The sequence below is a fragment of the Podarcis raffonei genome, chromosome 4 (assembly GCF_027172205.1).
Source record: "Podarcis raffonei isolate rPodRaf1 chromosome 4, rPodRaf1.pri, whole genome shotgun sequence".
NCBI classification, from domain to species: domain Eukaryota; kingdom Metazoa; phylum Chordata; class Lepidosauria; order Squamata; family Lacertidae; genus Podarcis; species Podarcis raffonei.
Window position 1 is genome coordinate 13,961,138 of NC_070605.1, and position 22,692 is coordinate 13,983,829.

The following is a 22,692-nucleotide window of genomic DNA, read 5'->3' on the forward strand; positions in this document are numbered from 1 at the left end:
ATTTCCTCACCAGTTTCATGCAGCAACAAGGACAATATCTCATTCATTTATCTATATATATATGCCCATCTGGGTTAGCTCAGCTGGTAGAGCATGAGATTCTTAATCTCAGGGTCGTGGGTTTAAATCTCACCTTGGGCAAAAGAGTCCCGCATTGCGGAGGTTGGACTAGATGACCCTTGTGGTCCCTTCCAACTCTACAATTCTATGATTCTATCTGCATATCTATATGCTGTAACAGCTCTGACTCCTAGTAAATTAGCAAAATCTGTAAGACGAGTTCAAATATCTGTTGGAAGTGTAAAAGAAGGCACTTTTCATCATATGTGGTGGTCTTGTAATAAAAGCATAAGCGCCAGATTTAAAAATGGATGCTATTTTAGTAAGGTATCATGAGGAAAGGCAGCAGGAGAGATAAGAAGCGTACTGTCACAGCTTCAAGTCAGAATTAGTATGTTGGAGAAGCAAACATGGAGGCAAAGTCTATCCATGGCTACTAGGCACAGAAATATCTGCCTGAATGTAGCCAAAAGAGCAAGAGTCACATCAGCAATTCCTAGGTGTCAGAAAATGATATTTAGGTATGCAAACAGAAAGTGAGCGAGGTCCCAACTAAAGAGGACTGGCACTTAAGTGGACAGAATATGCAGAACTTGCAGATTTAATACATAGAATAAGAGAGCAAGAGGAACATATATTTAAAGAAGAGTGGGAAACATCTATTGAATACATGGGAAATAACGGTATACAGCTGAAAACGCTGGCTGCATTAAGATAAATTCAACAGAGTAAAAAATTTTTGATGGATGTTAAGGTGGAAACCTGATTTGAATGGTTATAGTAAAATATGCAGGGATGTATGATATGTAAAAAGAACCATGGAAGGAGAAGAAGGGAAGTCATTGGATACTTTATAGTTTGTAAAATGTTTATTTCAAAATGTAAAATTGACAACTTAATAAAAATGATTATTATATAAAAAAGAGTCGCATCAGCTCCTGTACCCATTTTTGCCTCTGTCCCCACATACTTATGACATATGCCCCCTGGAAGTTTACCCATGTGGGAATGAGGTTTCTGAAAGGAAAAAAGGCCCCCGCCCCAACATTAAACAGAAATGTGGGAGAAGAGGTCTCAGAAAATATAATACTTACGTGGTACACAGGAGCCAAATTTGTCAGGAAATTCAGATATCAAATCATCATTGATTCGATCTTTCATTGGGCCAAGGATAATAACTGGTCTGGTGTAATTAACTGAAATGCAGAAAGAAAAGGAACATCTTGATGATGGAAATTTTAAAGCAAAGTGCGATGGCAAGTCAACGGCTCATGTTTACCAGTTGGTAGAAATGAATTGGACTGAACACACTCGTGGAGTTAAAAGAAAAGATTTTGCTATGTCCAAGCCAAAGGGTAAAAAAGGTACAGTGGTGCCCCGCAAGACGAATGCCTCGCAAGACAGAAAACCCGCTAGACAAAAGGGTTTTCCGTTTTGGAGGTGCTTAGCAAAACGAATTTCCTATGGGCTTGCTTCGCAAGACGAAAATGTCTTGCGAGTTCCTGCGGGGGTTTTTTCCCTCCCCCCCCTTTCCCAAGCCGCTTATCAGCTGATCCGCTAAGCCGCTAAGCCGCTTAACAGCTGATCCGCTAAGCCGCTAAGCCGCTAAGCCGCTTAACAGCTGACCCGCTAAGCCGCTAAACAGCTGATCGCTAAGCCGCTTATCAGCTGATCCGCTAAGCCGCTTAACAGCTGATCCGCTAAGCCGCTAAGCCGCTTATCAGCTGATCCGCTAAGCCCGCTAAGCCGCTAATAGCGCTAATCCGCTAAGCCGCTAATGGGCTTGCTTCGCAAGAGGAAAAAACCGCAAGACGAAGAGACTCGCGGAACGGATTCTTTTCATCTTGCGAGGCACCACTGTAAAGGTGAAGGACCCCTGGCTGGTTAAGTTCAGTCAAAGTTGACCACGGCATGTGACGCCCATCTCGCTTCAGGCCGAGGGAGCTGGCGTTTGTTCACAGACAGCTTTCTGGGTCATGTGGCCAGCAGGACTAAACCGCTTCTGGCGCAATGGGACACTGGCGGAAACCAGAGCGCATGGAAACACCGTTTAGCTTCCTGCTACAGTGGTACCTATTTATCTACTTGCAGTTGTGTGCTTTCGAACTGCTAGGTTGGCAGGAGCTTGGACAGAGCAACAGGAGTTCACCCCATTGTGAGGATTCAAACCGCTGACCTTCCGATCGGCAAGCCCAAGAAGCTCAGTGGTTTAGACCACAGCGCCACCTGTGTCCCTGTTTCCAAGCCAAAGGCTACCTGGACAGGTCGGTTGTTAGTAAAACAAAGTGTGAGTTGGGAACATAAATAAATCTATTTAGAGTAAGGAGTCAAACCACATAAGCAAAAAGTTCACATGGTACAAGCCAGCTGGGATAGTACCAGAGAATGTAATTCACTCGTTCGTTTAATAACCCACATTTCCTCCTGCAGGAGCCCAGGTGGGCAAAAAAAGGAGTGGAAAAACAAATAAAACATCTAGCAACATCCTAAAAATAATTCCAACATGGATGCAGATTGGGAAGGACCTGAACTTAAAAGGTCTTCAGTAGGTGCTGAGAAGACAATGGGAGAGAATTCTGAAGGGTTGGTTCCACAACAGTTAAGGCCCTGTTCCTGTATGAGGTAGAATGGACAGCCTGATAAGATCTGCAGGAGGCTAAGGAATGAAATGATCTTTCAGTTTACCCTGGTCCCAAGCTGTATTGAGCTTTATATACCAAAGCAAGCACACTGCCCAGTAACTAACTGGCAATTGGTTCAACTCTTCTCACTGGTGATATCATGTCCCAGTGAGCAGCTGAGCTGCTGCACCAGCAGCTTCTAAGGGCAGCCCCACATAATACGTATCTCCTGTCTGCAGTCTGAAGTACATGGATGGACTGGGTCACAGAGGCTAAATCTGGGTCACAGCGGCAGCAGAAAGAGATAGCAAAATTCTAAAACGTGACAGTGGACTGTACCACTGAGGTATCAATTTTTTTAAATGCAGCTCCCCGTATACAAGTAAGTGTCCCATGCCAGTCAGAAAACTACCACAGTGGACTGAATGTGGGCCAAAAGAGCTTTCATCCTGCTCTGCTAGTTTTCTCGTGGCAGGGAGCTTTTGTGCGACATCCCCCCCACTTCTAGTCTGTGAAGTGGTATGGTCCCCTCCTGCCATCTCAGGACTGTATGACCTCATTTTCCTGAATGAATAGATGGCATCTACTGATCATCTGATTGGTCCAAACATGTTTAGTAGAATGTCAGTCTTTGCTTACTTTCCTGCCTTGTTACAGGTTCGTAGGAGAGAATGCAATCTTCTTGCCCTCCTGTGAAAAGAAGAAAAAGGGGGGTGGGAATCACTGTTGACAAACAAACTTTCTGAAGACGCCCCCCCTGCCCCACCCCGTGTGGAGATCAATTTCAGCTCTTCAAGGATGCTCAAACCAGAGTCGTTCCAAAATACGTTCGGAATTCTCCAGCAGTTTAAACTGTCAACATAACCCAATTATAATTAATCAGCTGTGTCAAAGAAGCTACTTCATTGATTACTAGCACCTGGGCCAACAGCAGCAAGGCAGAAAACGGATAGATCATTTGTTGCTTGGCAGTAGCCGCTGACTACGGCACCTCTGGAAATTTCACATTTTAAAAAAGGGGTCAGCCCAATGTGATCAATGATCAGGCAACCAGAAGGAGCGCCAAAGAATCGACGTTTGACGTACTTAAGGTCTGGTCAGCTCACCCAGCTCTGAATCAGAAAGGAGCACCAGGCACAGGGTGGAGGTAGCCATTGGAAGGAGACCTGAAGAATCGCTGCATAACTTCAGAGCAGTGGAAGGACAGGAGGACTTGAAGCTGGAGACTGTTCTGATTATGTGTTGCAGTGAGTGGAGAGCCTTTGTACACACAGATGCCCTGTATGAATGCCAGAGTTCCTGAAGGATCATAGTTAAATTGTGGGCTCCGGCGGGTGTAAGTGGTCTGAGGTTCAATCCATTGCATCTTCCATTACAAGGTTCAGGGAGTGGGTGATGGGAAAGGTTTTTTCTCTGCCTGAGATCCTGGAGGGATACTGCCAGTCAGAGTAGACAATGCTAGTCTAGATGGACAGGTTATCTGATCTGGCACAAGGCACCTTCCCAGATTCTTTCCATGAGTTGGCTGATGAGGGGTCTTGGGGAGAAAACCCTATAACAGGAAACATTCAACATGCACTATCTAAATATTGCTACATACTACTTTTCACAGCCAAATTTGAAGTATAAATTATGGAAGTTGTCGCAGTTGGTTTGGTAGCGTGCATGGAAATTTACTGATAAGCAAATTCTTTTCCGACTGCAGAAAGGCGTGCGCTCTCTAAAGACAGAATCAACATTTGGGAAGGTTCATAAAAAATACATTGCAAGCAATTCAGACACTTGCTTTTAATCGTTTAGTTTAGTTCAAACACACACACTCAGCTTGTTTCATTATCGCCCAATTAGTTTTGTCGGGCAATTATGGCCAATTGAGCAATTAGGCTAAATAGACGCAGGAACGATTGAGCAATTGATGTCAGTTCCTTTGTACTTTTAATTGAATGCATTTGATGAATGAAGTGTGCACGCGCATGTGAGTGTAGTGGGAACGTTACTGGTCACAATTTTGAACAATTTTAGCCGGGCAACTTAGTTTTAAAGAATGAAAACTTTTCTAAAGTGTAATCCTAACTTGTAGGTCTACCAGACAGGTCAGATGGAGTGGAATTTCTTCACCAATGAAAGATAAGCTGTGTTGTTTGTTTGTGTGTTCACCATGGAGGACTCTGACATTCCTGTGGGAATCTCGACAGGCGTACATCTCCTACCTGCCAGAGGTAGGCTCTAAAATATGGTATTCCAGGGGTATTCTGGGGGGAGGGTAACCAGAGGCAGCTTTGTTCCTCAAAGAGGTCTCAGGATTAGGCCCTTCAACTCTACCAGGCTGGAACTGGCATGGTTAATCCTCCCACTGTAGAAACCAGTAGGGAAGGAATTAAATAATAAAAAAAAAGAATGGTCAGGCTTCTTTATAGGGAAAACCCACCCCCTGCCCTGTCGGGAATCCTGGAGACATCTGCCTGTAAGTGTAGACCAGGCATCCTAAACTTGGCCCTCCAGCTGTTTTGGGACTATGACTCCCATCATCCATAGCTAACAGGACCAGTGGTCAGGGATGATGGGAATTGTAGTCCCAAAACAGCTGGAGGGCTGAGTTTGGGGGTGCCTGGTGTAGACCATACTTGAGCTTGACAGACCAATGGTTTGACTCAGAATAATGCTATACTGTTCTCCACCTCTAACAGAAGGGAAACAAACAGGGAGAGGTCAGAAAGCGAACACCTTTAGGAAGGCAATGATACCAAAAGGAGATGAAGGAGGTAATGCCACTGGAGACTATCAACGTGGCCACTTGGCAGCGATCTCATTGCACCACTGGCACCAAGTAAACCTGCTGGGGAGGCTCACCAGAAAATGAATATTTCCTGGCTCAGATTCAGACCCTTTCTTGAGAGGAAAGGAGAGATCTTTAGAGAGGCAGGCTCAGTAAGCAGCCTATATGCTCAGGCTGGGTGACAGGAGAGGTACGACCAGTTGGATTAGAACAGCGGTTTTCAACCTGTGGGTCCCCAGCTGTTGTTGGACTACAACTCCCATTATCCTTGAGCTCTGGCCTTGCTAGCTAGGGGTGATGGGAGTTGTAGTTCAACAACACCTGGGGTCCCACAGGTTGAGAAAGACTAGGTTAGAAGAAGCTGTTCAAGCTTACGGAGTCCAAGATTGGGGCAAGGAGTGCCAAACTGCACAGAAGTAATGGAGTTGTCCCAATGGGCTGGCATGCCCACCCACCAAGCTTTTAAAGATGGGGCCATGGGAGCTTACTGGGGAGACTCTTGTGCCTTGCAAGACTTTCAAGTGTGCAGGTGCCCATTGCATTGGGGAGGATGTGTCAGTTCCCAGTGACTGGAGTGCTGCTGGGTCCTAGACAACTAGGTTGTGCCCTCCCCGTCTGACTCTGGTTCCTCCACTCCAAGTTTTTGGTTGATGCCCTCCTGGATTCTGTGCTCCTCCTCCTGGGAAGGAAGAGGGGAGGTGGGAGTCCTGCTTCTCCAGCCAGAGCAGTCGTTTCCTGGAGGAGTGAAGTACCTGCCTCTTCCAGCCTCTGTTTCCCTGTCTCCGTCACCCCTGATGTCATTACCTGTTCCTATTCCTTGTCTGTCAGCCTACCACTCCATGCCTGAGCCTGGTGACATCTCAGGACTCATGATAGACTATACTGAATGCCTCATCCTTGAGACTGGAGCTGACCCTGTACATGATGCCCAGCGGTTATGCAAAATAAAAATAAAAATGCAGATGGTAGAATCTGTCATTTGCCCAGGTTGGGATGGATTAATCTGTCAATGTCCATTTTTCTTGGTTTCTCATTTTTCAATTCAGTTTGCCCCATTTCCGCAACAGCTTGTAATTTTTTGGAAAAAAAACTCTGTCAAAATCCTTGTACCTTTTAATGTGCATTTCTCTTAATTTTTGCAAGCCAATTTCCTAAATGCAATGCATTTCTCTGTGTTATGTTTGGTAACATGCACTTTTTAACGCAGGATTTCCCTGAATATCTGCTTTTTCATACACACACAGAGAGAGATCTATATTTGGTTGGAGACCTGAATTGCAAAATTAGGAGAAGTGCGAATTTCAAAGAGAAGCTGTGTTTCAGTCTGCAGATGGATCCAGGAAGTGCAAATTAAGTAAGTTCCTGTTGAAATATCAACTGAACACATTTCTCCCCTATCTTTAGCTTCTGGCCACTGCTTTGCAAGTCAATTAATGTTAGTTCAGATTATGTCAATGTAACCTGTCAAAATATCTTGTTTAGCTGGAAGAAAGTAGAGTAGATTACTATTCTGACTATTTACAGAGGGTATGAAACCCATGGTTATTTCAGTGTACACTGAGAGAGATGCTCCATGCTTCATTTACACACACACACACACACACACACACACACACACACACACACACTTTACAAATGGCTTGTAAACGTTAAGGAAACAGCAGAAGAAAACTGGGAATGATTGCAACGTTTTTCTTTCTGGAAATACAGTTGTGCAGCTCCCATTCAGATTGCACCAACAAAGTCTACTCATAATTTGATGGACGGCTTGTTGGATAGGGTACCCAGGAGGCCAGGGATTTCAGAGAGAGCATTGCCAATCAGAATTCAGGACTGGTTTGAACATGCACTGGTCTGATGTGGAAGGAAGCTCCTTTCCCTTGCTCCAGTTTCTTTCAAGAAAATTTAGGTTCAATTCGAGTTAATCAAGTGCCTTTGCTTTTAAATGCTGAATCACAGATTGTTCCCAAATGCCTCAAAGGAGTTGATTTTAGAGGAGAACATAATTAATCTGTGGGTTGTATTGAATGTTCTCCATATTCAGAGTAAATCCATTGAAGGTGATGGTTAGAACTGGTTAAAATTCCTGTCATCCCTGCCCAATGGCCATGCTGGCTGGACCTGATGGGAATAGTAATGTAACAATACCTGGAGGACATACATTGGCTATGCCTTTAACTAGTTACCCTCCAGAGTTTCAGGTGGGAGTTGTTCTCAGCCCTACATGGAGATGCCATGGTTTGAACCAGGGATATTTTACATTCAAAGCCAAGCCTATTATGCCCGCAATCCTAAACACATTTATTAGGAAGTAAGCCCCACTGAATTCAGTTGAACTTATTTCTGAGTAAACACAGCATTGCGCTGTAAATGGAATTTCCCACCACCAGGGTGGTGGTAAGAGAAAGTTATAGCCGTGCCCGACTTAGGTCCATTAATTTTGATGGACCTACTCTGAGTAAAACTGAGTTGGACACAATCCCATGCCAGCGGAAAATCACAGGTTCAACCCCTAACACATCTAGTTCAATGGCCAGTTAGCAGGGTGATGTGAAATAATTTTGCCAACCAGAACGGACAACATGAGGCTATTTGGACAAACAGTGTGACCTGATTTAAGGCAACTTTCCGTATTCCTCTCCATCTACCCCTGCCAGTTCCTAATCAGGTAGCATCCTGGTTTGGAGGGCACTTTTGAAATGCACAAGTGCCAACCCCTGCCTCCTCTAAATCGTAGTCAAATAATGCTCCCTGCAGCCACAAAAGTTTAAGGAAGGCAGGCTCACGTTTTGGCCCCTGAAATTTGAACACTGTGTTTGGGTACCAGCAAGAAGGGAGGGCTGTTTCAAAAGGGGAGAGCACTGTTGCACTCACAGTGGGTCAGTTAACCAGAAGGTTGCTGTTAACCAGAAGGTTGGTGGTTTGAGCCCACCCAAGGGGTTTAGATGACCCCTGAGGTCCCTTCCAACTCTATGATTCTATGACTTCCCATAGGCATCTGGTTGCCTAAGGTGAAGACAGACTTAAGGACTAGATGGGCTTTTGGTCTGATCCAGCAGGGCTTTTTTAAACTGTTACATATGAATGGATCTGTCAGTCTTAATTTCTCTCAATTTTTTCATTTTTTTAGAGACTTCAATTCGGTTCCCCACACATCTGCGCAACTTGCTTACAGACAATAACACCCTAGTGCATTTTAGTGTGAATCTCTCTTAATAAATAAGTGTCCTGCAAGCAATTCCCACAATGCCATGCATTTTTGCCTGTTATTTTCACACTTATGTGCACTTATATGCACTGTTATGTGCACACTTTCCCCCGATGACATGCATTTCCCCATTCGGTTTGTGTTTTGGTTCGTCGTGTGTGAATTAGGCACTTTCTCATAAAAATGCAAACAAAAGGGAATTTCTCCCCTTTCCCTAGTCAGTGTTGGAAAATAAATGCTAAATTTAAACGGGTCCTGGGCCTGATCCAGCAGGACTTTTCTTACATATTGACTGAACCACTTTCTTGGAAGGCAACATTTGGATCACAAGAAGCTGCCAATTTATCATGGAAAACATTGTCTGGAAAGGACACATCAAACCAGGCCATGTCTGTTTTAGAGCTACACCCCAGTATTTGCACCTCATTCATGTCATCCATTCAAAGCACTCTTATACCATTTTAATTCACTTCCCAAAAGGATCCTGGAAGCTGTAGTTAATATACGGTGCTGTTAAAAGGCAAAGGGACCCCTGACAATTAAGTCCAGTCGCAAACGACCTTGGGGTTGCGGCGCTCATCTTGCTTTAAAGGCCGAGGGAGCTGGTGTTTGTCCGCTTCTGCAGACAGTTTTTCTGGATCATGTGGCCAGCATGACTAAGCTGCTTCTGGCAAACCAGAGCAGCACATGGAAACTCCGTTTACCTTCCCGCCGGAGTGGTACCTATTTATCTACTTGCACTTTGATGTGCTTTCGAACTGCTAGGTTGGCAGGAGCAGGGACCGAGCAATGGGAGCTCACCCCGTCACGGGGATTCGAACCGCTAATCTTCTGATTGGCAAGTCCTAGGCTCTGTGGTTTAACCCACAGCGCCACCCACGTCCCTTCCAGATAAGGTTGGTCCACTGTTAAAAGCAAACCAAACCAATCCTGTTGCTTTTGAACTGCTAGGTTGGCAGGAGCTGGGACTGAACAATGGGAGCTCACCCCCGTCACAGGGATTTGAACCACCGACCTTTCGACCTTGCAAGCCCAAGCAGCACAGTGGTTTAACCCACAGCGCCACCCACCATCATTCCCCTCACAGAGCTACAGTTCCCAGAGCTCCCTGAGAAGAGGGATTTTTGAACCTCTCTGGGAATGTTAGTTCTGGGAGGGGAATGGGGGTCTTCTAACAATTTTCAGCACTTTTAGCAAACTACATTTCCCAGGATGCATTGGGAAATTAAAACAGTATCATGCTTCAAATGAAGAGTGTGGATGTGGTTTGATTTCTGTTTGCACCTGGTAACAAATCAAGCCATTTGCACCAATAATAAAAGTGACAAGGCATTATATATGTATTTTTTTAAAGTTTGAAGGCGGAAGGGGAGGGTGGGGGCAGGAGAAGAGAGAAGAAACAGAACCACCACAGGCAAGCAAAAGTAAAAAAGGAGACCCAAACAAAATCTGTTAACTTACTGTAGCTACTTTCGCTATCGCTGGCATTAGAAGAAAGGTGTTCTGCAAGAACAGGACAGCAAATTAAAAGGACATATCCAAGCACCAGAATGTCAAGGAACCTCCCCAGTCATGCAAAAGGTGGAAGGTGCAGAGTGGGAGTCAAAAGAACCAGAGCAGCCAGATAGTCCCAGAGTACCAATAAAGTGAAGGCCAAAGGCATTAACTCTTGTGGAAGTGCTGAGGAGGAGGGGTATGTCAATCCTGTTTCTAAAGCAGCAGCTGGTGAAAAGTGTTGTAGTTCAGTGGCAGAGCATATTCTTTGCATGCAGAAGGTCCAAAGTTCAATCCCTGGCTTCTCCCAGTAGGGCTAGGAATGTCCCCCATCTGAAACTCTGGAGAGCTTCTGCCAGTCAGTGTAAAAAAAGGAGAGGTAAAGGACCCCTGGAAAGTTAAAAGGTAAAGGTAAAGGGACCCCTGACCATTAGGTCCAGTCACAGACAACTCTGGGGTTGTGGCACTCATCTTGCTTTATTGGCCGAGGGAGCTGGCGTACAGCTTCTGGGTCATGTGGCCAGCATGACTAAGCCGCTTCTGGCGAACCAGAGCAGCACACGGAAATGCCGTTTACCTTCCCACCGGAGTGGTACCTATTTATCTACTTGCACTTTGACATGCTTTCGAACTGCTAGTTGGCAGGAGCAGGGACTGAGCGACGGGAGCTCACCCCGTTGCGGGGATTCGAACCGCCGACCTTCCGATCGGCAAGCCCTAGGCCCTGTGGTTTAACCCACAGCGCCACCTGCGTCAAGTTAAGTCCAGTCAAAGGCGACTATGGGGTTAGGGCACTCATCTTGCTTTCAGGCTGAGGGAGCTGGTGTTTGTCCACAGACAGCTTTCTGGGTCACGTGGCCAGCATGACTAAACCCCTCCTGGTGCAACGGAACACCGTGATGGAAACCAGAGCGCATGGAAATGCCGTTTACCTTCCCACTGCAGTGGCACCTATTTATCTACTTGCAATGGTCTGCTTTCGAACTGCTAGCTTGGCAGGAGCTGGGACAGAGCAATGGGAGCTCACCCCGTCGCGGGGATTCAAACTGCCACCCAAGAGGCTCAGTGGTTTAGACCACAGCGCCACCCGCGTCCCTACCAGTCAGTGTAGCCAATACTGAGCTCGATGGACCAATGGGTCTTACTCAACAGAAGGCAGGTTTCTATTTTCCTATGGATCACGGTTTCCCAAACTTGGGTCTCCAGCTGTTTTTGGACTACAATTTCCACCATCCCTGCTCATTCTAGCTAGGAATGATGGGAGTTGTAGTCCAAAAACAGCTGGAGAACCAAGTATGGGGAACCTGGCAATGGGTGCATGAGGCTTCCATTCCCTGAACCCGGTGATGCTCTTTCGGCATAGATGAAGACCCACGAGAAACATGGCACTCATACTTATTGTTGATGCAGTAGCTAGTAGTCTACCTGCTTTGTGCAAACTTCTGCATAAGAACCCTCATCACCATTTCCCCCTTCTCTTTGGAAAAGCAGTGTTGGGAGGCAGTGCTAAAGTAGCAATGATGAGAAAGGAGCCTTAATCCACTGACAAGGAACCTGCAGCCCTCCAGAGGTCAGTCCCAGCCAGTTAATGGCCAGGGGTTTGGGAGTTGTAGAGTAACAACATCTGCAGAGCCACAGGCTCCCCATCCCTGCCTCAACCCCTTTGTAACTCATGCTGGTTGGATTTGGTTTCCCCTCCACCTTGGATTCCCCTTCCCCCTTTGAAATGCTCTGCAAATAAATCACAGGCCACTAGTCTGAGCCCAGACCATTAGTCATTTCAAGCCCAGTACTGACCGCTCCAAAATGGCAGCGATTCTCCAGGGTCTTTTTTGTTAGCCTGCTGCCTACGATTTCCCCCCCCCACTGAGAAACCTGGGCTTGAACCTGTGGCTAATCAGCATGCAATGCATTTGTTCCGCCAGTGAAATATGACCCCTGGGAGACAGCCTTGCAGCCTTGGAATTAAAGAGGAACTGCTAGGTCAGCAGCTTCTGGAAAGGGAAGGCTGAATTAGATGGGTCTTCCCCATATTCAGCATATAAGGTGGTCCTTATAAATTTGGGACGAAGTCTTCTGAGGCCATGAGGTGGGCTTTGGACAGAACATCTGACCTTCCATTCGGATTGACTGTTGCTACACACAAGGCTTTAAACCCTGGTGAGAAGTATCAGATCTGGAGGTCTAATATGGCCTCCTAGTCTCTCTGTCTGCCCCAGGCAACTGGTTCTGCTTCACCACCTGAGTGTTTTTGCCTGTCTGGAAGGTATCCTTGAACTCTGATCATGCCCCTTGCTTGACACAGAGGTATGTGTGTAGAAACTAGCCTAAGGCAAAATTTGCATCAATAGCTCCACCCACCTTTGCCTCTGGCCTCGCCCACACCTAGAAGGTTTCCCTGAAGGGCACACATCCCATAGTTTGAAAAAGGCTCCCCAATCCTCCTTTACAAAATCCAATGGATTTTTTTATTCTTAGAGGACTGTATGAGGAATGCGGTTTTCACCCCACACTGCATTCACAGAAAGAATATCCATTCAGGAATAAGAGCCCATCTATATTTTGCCCAGCTTTCATGTACTCTCCTGCTGATTCTTGCTAATTCCTCTCTAAATTACTGAAATTTGGAGGGTGGCAGGAGTTGGTCTATCAACGAGAAATGCCTTTGCTCAGCAACCGAACCTCTCAGCTCCACAAGAGATAATGCCCCCTCCTTTCACAGGGAAAGTCAACCATCAGGTGGGGTTAACTGATGTTCAGGAAGATGCTCAGCAAGAAAGGAAACCCCAAGGGTTGCATCAGGTTGTGCACACAAGCATACATTCCTGTAATGAAAAGCGCATTCATAGCAGTGGGCAATGAAGGCAGCGCTGGAGTTTTTGCTTTTTCCTGCATGAACATGTGCATTGGGAAAAAAGAATGGGAAAACTCCGTAGAAAGTATGCAGCCATTATGCATATCAAGTGAGGTCGTTGCAAGGTTAAGAGTGATGCAGGGGCAGGCAGGAAAATCCTCAATGGTTTTTTACTAGAGTTTTAAGAAATCCATTCCAACCTCTATCGTTTTCTCTTACGTATTCACCATAAGGTTGAGGGCCACACAGGATCTGAATGGGAGCCTTTCCCCATGCATATAGTTAATTGAAATATCCTATCTGGATCAGTGTGTCAGTGAGGGGAGCAGTTAAAGTCCCCAACTCCACACCCCTCCCGCCACCAGGATCCCTACCTGGATAGGTCCTCTTGCACTTCCAATTGATTTAATTTAATTTGATTTATTCATGATTCATTTAACAAAATTTAGATACTTGTTAATTTTTATTTAAAAGCTCTACGCAGTTTATATAAAATACTATAAAATGGAAAGGGTATAAAAAGTAGGAGTATAAAGTATATGCAGTTGTACCTTGGATCCCAAACTCCCTGGAAATTGGACGTTTTGGCTCCCGAACCGCCGCAAACCCGGAAGGGATTGTTCCGGTTTGCAAATGTTCTTTTGGAACCTGAATGTCCAAGGAGGATTCCGTGGCTTCTGATTGGCTGCAGGAGCTTGATGCAGCCAATGAGATGCTGCGATTTGGTTTTCGAACGTTTTGGAAGTCGAACGGACTTCCGGAATGGATTCCGTTCGACTTCCATGGTACAACTGTATCCCAAAAATAACCATAAAAACCAGGAGACTTTAAAAACAAGCCAATGTAAGCAAGTATATATAACAAAATTGCACGTCTGGGCAGACTTGCTGAAAGAAAATGGTTTTTAGTAGGCATCAAAAGCGTGCAAGGACAAAAGAAGTAATTATAATTTAACAGTTTCCATGTTATTCTATCTTATTAAAGCAACTAGAAAAAAAATCTTATGACGGGAAGATCTCACACAGGTGAAGGGAAGCAGGGGGGAGGAGGGGAGGGTTAGGTTGAATTCGGGAAATAAAATAATATATGGGACAGCAAAGGATATAATAGATTCTTATAGAATAGTAATATATTGTAACCAGAATAGAAATTTAAAAGGGGAAGTAAATGTATTGTTAGTATTTTCATTATTGTAATAGTTATTATTATTTCTTATTGGTAGAAGGCAATGTTAATTTAGACTTCTTCGTTTTGCTGTCTGTATAATTTTCTGAAGACAATTAAAAAAAGAAAAAGCAGAACGAAGAAGGCCCCTGCCTGGTGTTAATAGGTACTTTATTTAAATTTATTTTTAAATCGCCATTCACACAATAGCTCACTGTGCGAGTGGTGTCCTGTCTAGTTTGGACCTGAGGTTGCGTTTTTCTAGGATACCTACTCTTGAAACTATAATTTCCGCGATTGGCGATGTTTAAGGGTGGGTGCTAGTCCTTACGCAGTCAAAATGGTACTGTCTACTTTCACCAGGGAGGAGTTTGCAGCCTCAGGCAATTCCCTAGGATTACAGAGTCGGATAGCCACCCCCAGCTCTCCTGGTTTCTTCCAATGAAAGCAAAGCATTAAGGCTACGAACCGACAAAGTTAACAAAAAAAGGGGTGGGGATAAAGTGGAACATTCAGAAACAAACCTTTGCTGTGTTTTGAGATGCAATCTAGGAAGATTAAGCATGAAGTGCATTCTGGGTATTGGTATGAGTTCTACGTGGAGGCTGTCTAAAACTGTCTTCCCCAACCTGGTGTCTACTAGATGCTGTTGGACTACAATGTCCATCATCCACAGCTAGCATGGCCAATGGTCAGGGATGATGGGAGCTGTAGTCCAACAATATCTGAAGATTGATCAGGTTGGGAAAGACTGGTCTAAAGCAGTTGTTCTAAGTTCTGGGAAGCTTTTCCATATTGGGTAGACCTCTGAGCATCTGTCACAGAGGTACATTGTTTTGTAGGGGGCTCTGGAGCATGTTCTCAGTTCATCTGGCTGCCGCTCAGCTTTCTGGGCCTTCACCGTCATCACAGGATGACTATACCATACAACACACCCCATACTCTCCCGTGTCTGCACATTGCAGGGGAAGGGAAGATGGCAAGTGAGGTCCAAGCCAGAGCAAATCCATGATTGGGTGGTGCTTGGCATCATGCCCATAGTGGCCCCCCCATCCTTCTCCACACACCCTCTGGATACCAAATGCTGGGAATCTCAAGTGAGAAGAATACTGCTGCACTCAGGTCTCCCATGTGGGCTTCACATGGGCTTCTGGTTGGCCACTGTGAGATGTTGGACTAGATGGGCCTTTGACTTGGTCTAGCAGAGATGTTCTCCCCTGACATGAGCGGGTGAGTGATGGTGGTAAGGAGAAACTGTGGCCTCCGCTCACTTAGCTGCCCCTCTTCTCTCTCTAGGCCAAAGAACCTGAAGCACTCCAGATGTTGTTGGATTTCAGCTCCAGTCAGCCTCAAAGACCATGGTCAGTGGTCAGGGCTGATAGGAGCAACATCTGGAGGGCCACAGCACCCAACCTTGCACCAGGCAATGTTGTATGGAGGAGAGGGTGCCCCATATCTCCTATTTTCATGGCCAGGCAGTACTACTTGACTTTCCTGAGGAGCAGATGCATCAGCTGTTGTCAGATGGCAGTGACCCTTGAGATCAACCCTGACCAGATCATCTTTGAGACAGCTGTAGGAACCCAGTGGGAGGGGAGGGAGGGGTTAAAAACGACTGGTGTAAAATCCCCAAAACCTGTCAGGAAAGGATCAATGGTGCAATATTTGTAAACCAAAAAAAGTGTTATTTACAGAATTAGACATACCTGTTTCATATGCTGTATGCTATTAATATTATCATGCAGAACGAAAACAAAACAAAACAATGGAAACTTATTTCACCCAGTGCATTCAAAGCTGGGGAACGAAATTAAAACAAAATAAAAATAAAATCTAATCTTGTGCATGCCAGGGGTGGGAGGTCCTTGGGGAAAGAACAAAAGCCAAACTAAAAAGGAAACCAAATTTATTTAAAAGAAAGAAAGAAAAAAAGACTGGGGTGACAGTGACCATTCCTGGGAACTTACTCAGAGTCTTTGTTCCATAACCGTCGTCACCTAATCCGGGGATGTCCTGCACGGGAGTTTCCCCAGAGAGAGCAATGAAAGAAAAGAACAGCCACAGAAGAGGAAGGAAGAAGTCAGTGGCGTTGAAATGGATACTACCATGACTGACCATGCAGATCACACAGTCTGGATTCCTGCGCTTTTGGGAAATGACTCCTGCCCTCAAATTCAAAGAGCCTGAGGAAGCCATATGGTAAGGCAATCTATTTCGGTGAAAGGAAGAAAGCGTACAGGTGCTTAAGGAAGCTGTAGGACAAGGGATGAGGAACCCACGACTCTCCAGGTGTTTCTGCAGCACAAGCCCTGTCATCCCTCATCACTGGCCATGCAGGCTGGAGTTGACAGGAGATGGAGTCTATCAACATCTGGAAAGCCATTGTATTCCCATCCCTGATGTAGAAAAGTAGCTCAGATGAAGATTGGCTGGCAAACCAGGCAAGCAGTCAGCGAGTGATGCTGGAAGACCAGCACTGTGGTCGTTGTGTTCTGGGCCACATGGCCTGACTTCAGGAGCACCCGTGGTTCTGGACAGCTCATTGGTTTTAAACTATGAGTGACGCATGTTGGAAACATATGAATTGGCCTATAGACTCAGTATGCAAGCCAGACGACGCAAATCCCTTTGCTGATTTAAAAAACCAGAGTGTAAGATGGTTTGGCACATCATTCATAATTCTGACTTGGTTCACATGACACGACATGTCAGATGATGGTTTGGCGAGCCCATGCTCCCAGAGAGCAATGGGATGCTTTGCTCTTCCACAGTTCTTTTTACTGCCATGTTGTTCTGTGCTAAGTCCAAGTTTGTTCTAACTCAAGGTTTATTCTTGGCTATGGTTGGCAATTAGTGAGGAGGGAGCAGCTTAACTAGGAGCCAAAACCTGGCTTAGCTCAGCACAGTATAGAAGCAAGGAGGATCTTGATGGAGCAAAGAAAGCTTCTGAGGTCTTGCTAAACCATAGTTTGGTTTACCGTGTCACGTGAACCAGCCCATTGTTGCAAATATTCGGAGATACAAAAAAGTAACTGCAGCAAAGTTTCTTTAAAAATGCACAGCTTCCATCTCTCCCAATCTAATCTAATCTAATCTAAGAATGGGATTTTAAAATTTACTATCTTGTCCCAGCTTATCCTTCAGCACCAACATCTGGCTTTTTATGCATCCATTTAATATAGAACTCCATTTGGCAAAACAACACTAAAATGTTTTAATTTGTACATAAGGATCCATTCAGGCAACCAAAAGTGGTTGAGGATCAAACTAGTCTTTAAAAAAAGAAAAGAAATAAAAGGTATTAAGAGTTCCCCTCATTGTCATATTCAGTTTGGCACAGATTTCCTGATTTCTGCTGAATGATTTTAGACTCCTTAGTTATTGACTTGCACTTCTGATTTTCCACTTCTGCTTAATCATTTGAAGTGCCACTCATGGATCTCAATCACATGCCCATCTAGCTAGGTTTCCCCAGCCACTCTGGGTGGCTCCCAACAGAATATTAAAAGCACGATAAAACACCAAACATTAAAAACCTCCCTAAACAGGGCTGCCTTCAGATGTCTTCTAAAAGTCAGATAGTTGTTCAGTTCCTTGACATCTGATGGGAGGGCATTCCACAGGGCTGGTGCCACCACTGAGAAGGTCCTCTGCTTGGTTCCCTTGTAACCTCACTTCTCACAGGGAGGGAACTGCCAGAAGGCCCTCGGAGCTGGATCTCAGTGTCTGGGCAGAACGATGGGGGTGGAGATGCTCCTTCAGTTATACTGGGCCGAGGCCGTTTAGGGCTTTAAAGGTCAGCACCAACACTTTGAATGGTGCTCAGAAACGTACTGGGAGCCAATGTAGGTCTTTCAGGACTGGTGTTATGTGGTCTCGGCGGCCACTCCCAGTCACCAGTCTAGCTGCTGCATTCTGGATTAATTGTAGTTTCCGGGTCACCTTCAAAGGTAGCCCCACACAGAGTGCATTGCAGTATTCTAAGACTTTTTCTGTCTAAGACAGCTGGGAAGCGACCCAGACTGTGCCACCATGATGTGCCTTCAGTTCACACGCAGGTCAAACCACCACACATGCTCTTTGGAAAAGCAAAAAACAGGCAATGGGATTTGTGTTCTGCAGCTTGCACACCGAGTACATGGGAGGTAAGGAGATTCCTTTACACTAGTCGAGAACACTGGTCCATCCAGCTCAGCCTCACATTGGCAGTGGCTCTACTGGGTTTCAGGCAGCGGTTTGCCTCACCTGTACCTGGAGATGCCAAGGACCAAACCTGGGACGTTCTGCACGTGGAGAAGATGCATGAGATAAGGGCCTAAGCCCATTTCATTGTTTCTTATACGAGTCATTCGGAGTTTAAAACCAGTGAGCCGGATAGAAACATAGGTGGTTCCAAGTCCACCAGAAGGAAGGAAGAAAAAGAAAAGCAATGTCTGAGCACTTGTTGCTTTCTCCTTAGCAAAAATTTGAAGCTGGGCAATTTAAGCAAGTGTAAATATGGCTGGATCACAACCTTTAAATTAAGCAGCAGAGAAGAATTATCCAACCAGTGGTGGAAGCTTTGGATATTCCAAAGGAGAAAGGAATCCAGACTGCCATCTTGCATTGGTCACAGTAGTAATGCCTCCTCACCTGTCCTGACCCTGACGTTTGTTTGCCTAGGTGTGTCGGTGTGCTCAGAGTGTAGGGTACCAGTGTCATGCGCGTCTCCTGCACCGTGACATCGTCTCCTCTAAGCGTTTTACTTACGTTCCAGGTCACTCGTTTCCTGCTCAATCAGCTCCTTGTTCTTGTAGAATGGGAATTTTCGTGAAAAGATGAAGTTCTTTTTACGCCTGTCATTGAATGACTGTGAAGGAGAAAAGGCATGGGGGCAAAAACAAGGACGTCTAATTGTTGTCACACTCATGCTGACAAAACAACTAGTTTGTAAAAGTGGAAAAACAACTGCAGTGACTCTGCTCAATTTTCTTTTGGGGTAAAGCAAAACGGTTAAAAAAAGAAACCCACCACCCTGAAGATTTGGTGCTTAAAGAAAAGGAAAAAAAGATAAACGCAAAATTGTTTTGATTATTGAAGGCTGGCTATTGATTATTTGATTATTAATTGGTTAAGTCTGCCTTATGAAGCAAACTTTGTGCTACAAATTAACATTTGTTAAAATTGATGAACGGTTTGGGCAGTATACAACCCCCCCCTATATATAGGCCCTGCAAAGAACCATTTAAAACTAGGCATCTATCTTCCCTTTCTGAAATGATCCTTGCGCCTCATATTACAACAATATAATTATATTAAATAATATTACTCTATAGTATTTTTCAGTGCAGTTGTTTTATAGTACTACATTGTTGTTTTTGTAGTAGTAGTTGTTGTTGTTGCTAATAATAATAAAAGTAAAAATCCGAAAAGAGAGTGGCTCCTTCATAATGATAGTTTTTACTCATTTTCAAATTGATGAAACTAGCAATTAATTAATCAATCAGCTGAAAGTCACATGATTAACCAACTGTGGTTCCTTTAAACTGAGCGAGACTAAAATACTTATACAAATAAAAGAAAAAATATTCTGCATGATGTGCCCGTCCAATTTTCTCACTTCAACTGAAATAAAGGTTTGGCTTTCAATTGGGAATCCAATATGGTTAAGGACTGATAAGATAATGTATTGTCCATTCCTGAAGGTTGGACAAAGTTAGAAAAAGTACAAAGTGTCCAATTAGAGGACGACTCCAAATTTGTAAGTTTTTGCTTGCGTCACAAAAGTTTCATGCCACTTTTACATCCCAAGCATATTTGAAATTTAGTAACGGGAAACAAAGGGTGGGGAAAAATAACATACATGGAAACCTATGAATGGCTTCTTAGCGCCAGAGATATCTGGATTTGAAATAATGTGAGCCTCATGCAGAAATTAATATGCAAATCATGCAGACACAAAAGATAAGCTGATGAAATATAAATATAAATGGTTCTGAAAGTAAACTGGTTGCAGGAGTAGGCAGAGCATGCAAACATCAGTTGAATGGTGGATAGAATATAATGGAAACAAAAATGTGTGCCTCTTTTGCTTCTAGGTTTTTTTTTATCATAGTGATCATTTCTTTCAAATTAAACATCATAAGATGAGATATCTTTGTTAGGATACTGGATATATCTATATCATCTACATCTATATTTATATCTGTCTCCAGCATATTGCAGACATCTTTCAAGTATACAAAGACAACAAGTCTAAAATTGGCAGCCTATATATCATTTCACTTGCGGAAACAATTAAAATGTTGAATCACTGTAGGAGCATGCCATTATTTACTGAGACATTGTATCACACTCATCATATCATTTCACATTTCAGTTTGTACCTATGTTATCAGCACCCCTCAAGAACCCAAAGACCAAACATGAAAAGGAATTAATCTATAAGTTATCTTAATTTTAGGACAGTGCAGGAAATGCCTGGTTTATCTTTGAGACCAGAAGCTACCAGTGGTGATTAAGATGGAATGCCCACTAGCCCTTCTTCAGAGAGCCTTGTGAAATGTAACCCCCAGTAATTGCTGCACCTGGATTTTTAGTCTGTGGAAGTGTTCATGAGCACACTTTTGCAAAATGGCAGTAAGTCTCTGGTTCTGACACTCAGACTCTAACCTAGCAACTATTGCTTTCAGTTTCTGAAACTGGAAAGATGGGTACTGTAACATGAAGCAGCCTCTGAATAGCTCTGCAAAAGCAGAATATGGTGGTCCGCTACCTGGAGAAAAATGAACATTGGGAGAAGACAAGACCAGTGCATTTCCACCTGTACAGGTGTGTGTGTGTGTTCATCAACTTATTTTGATTTTCCTCAAATTATTAACGGTCTGTCAGTGGGCATCTGCTTACATGGGTAGGGTAGTTACTAGGTATATGGACTGTCCAATCTTACCACAATATACACGTTGTGAAAAAATGACGTTGAGACCATACCCGTATCACTAAATTCCTGATCTGCCATTCCTCCTGACATTCACTAAATGTGTACTAAACATTCTGATATTGTTCTGGTCAAACTGTCCACACATTGTGCAGGGCATCTGAAGAGAGGTGCCTTCAAGTGACCCCATGTATTTTTATTTATATTTATTGTGAGTATATTATTATCTATCTAACAAATTAGGAAACAGTAGCATTGAAAAATATCCTGTTTATGTTTGGCCTCCATTGTGTATTGTCTTATTTACATATTATATTTAGATTTAATACTGTTGTTGAATTATATTCCCAGGGAAACTCACTGTTTTTGTTTGTTTGTTTTCTGGACTTTCAATGGGTCCTACTTTGAGTAGGAGTAGCATTGGATACAGCCCTTGTATTTTGAGTAAGCATGGAGGAACAACTGAAGTTACCAGCCAGCTAATATGTGAACCTGCTCCACTACCTACTAAAAAAATCTCCATTCTGTGATATCAAGTCTCTGACGGCGCAATTCATACATGCACATCTCCACTGGCCAACACGGTTGTCAAGTGGAAACTATGCAGGTCTGAATGATCCGGAGAAACGAAGCTTGCAGGTGTTATATGTTGATCACAGAACCCCATTCAGGAACGCTTTGGTTTTGCAAAAGCCTTGGTGATAGGTGGAAACAACTATATAAATAGGCTTGTTAAAAATAGCAGGGGGAAAAAAGTTCTCCTACTAGAATAACACCGCTTCATTTCTGCAAGTTCGTAACCATAGGTACTGACCTGCTGTGCTGAACAGAAGGGGTACATATTCAAGTCCTGATTGGGCGTTGTGTCTGAACGGGAAATTTAAAGTCAGGTGGAACCCAGGTAGCAACCTGCCCCAGTGCTCAAGGTTCTTGCAGGTGCTGGCCCCAGGAAAGGTCTGAAGGGTGCTATCTAACCATCACAGTTAAACATGGAATCTGCTCCCACAAAAGTTACTGATGGCCACCAGCTTGGGTGCCTTGAAAAGGGGATTTGAAAATTGATGGAGGATAAGGATGTCATTGTACCACTACTGTCAGAGGAAGTGTGCCTCTGGATAACAGTTACTGAGAAGCACAGTTGGGGTGAGCGGCGGTACGGGGCTCAAGTCTTGCTTGCGGGCTTTCTACAGGCATCTGGTTGGCATAAGAACAGAAGGAGAGACTGCTGGATCAGACCAATGTCCCCTCAAACCCAGCATCCTGTTCTCACAGCGACCAACCAGGTGCCTGTGGGAAACCAGCAAGCAGGATTCGAGCACCAGAGCCCTCTCTCTCCCTATGGTTTCCAGCAACTGCTGCCTCCAACTGTGGAAGCACAGCATAGCCCTCATTAGACATTTTTAATCATTAAAGGCTGCATGGACACTTATTAGGGATGATGTAGCAGAGACATCACCTTGCCAACAAAGGTCTGTATAGTTAAAGCTATGGTTTCCCCAGTAGTGATGTATGGAAGTGAGAGCCGGACCATCAAGAAGGCTGATCGCCGAAGAATTGATGCTTTTGAATTATGGTGCTGGAGGAGACTCTTGAGAGTCC

At 44.4% G+C, this 22,692-nt stretch overlaps 1 protein-coding gene across 28 annotated transcripts in view; it reads right to left on the reverse strand.

Moving 5' to 3' along the window:
• The window catches only part of DLG2 (discs large MAGUK scaffold protein 2), an 891,570-nt gene that overhangs the window by 7,520 nt on the left and 861,358 nt on the right, over positions 1-22,692 (reverse strand). For 18 of the 28 annotated variants that reach the window (XM_053385482.1, XM_053385478.1, XM_053385484.1 and 15 more), the window contains 4 exons: positions 18,927-19,026; positions 10,127-10,168; positions 3,321-3,371; positions 1,155-1,256 (listed from right to left, as the gene is read on the reverse strand). In XM_053385482.1, coding sequence (XP_053241457.1) covers positions 1,155-1,256; positions 3,321-3,371; positions 10,127-10,168; positions 18,927-19,026 — 295 coding nt within the window. Of the gene's footprint in view, positions 1-1,154; positions 1,257-3,320; positions 3,372-10,126; positions 10,169-16,144; positions 16,191-18,926; positions 19,027-22,692 lie in introns of all 28 variants that reach the window. The other 10 variants (XM_053385485.1, XM_053385481.1, XM_053385496.1 and 7 more) reach the window with 3 other exon arrangements.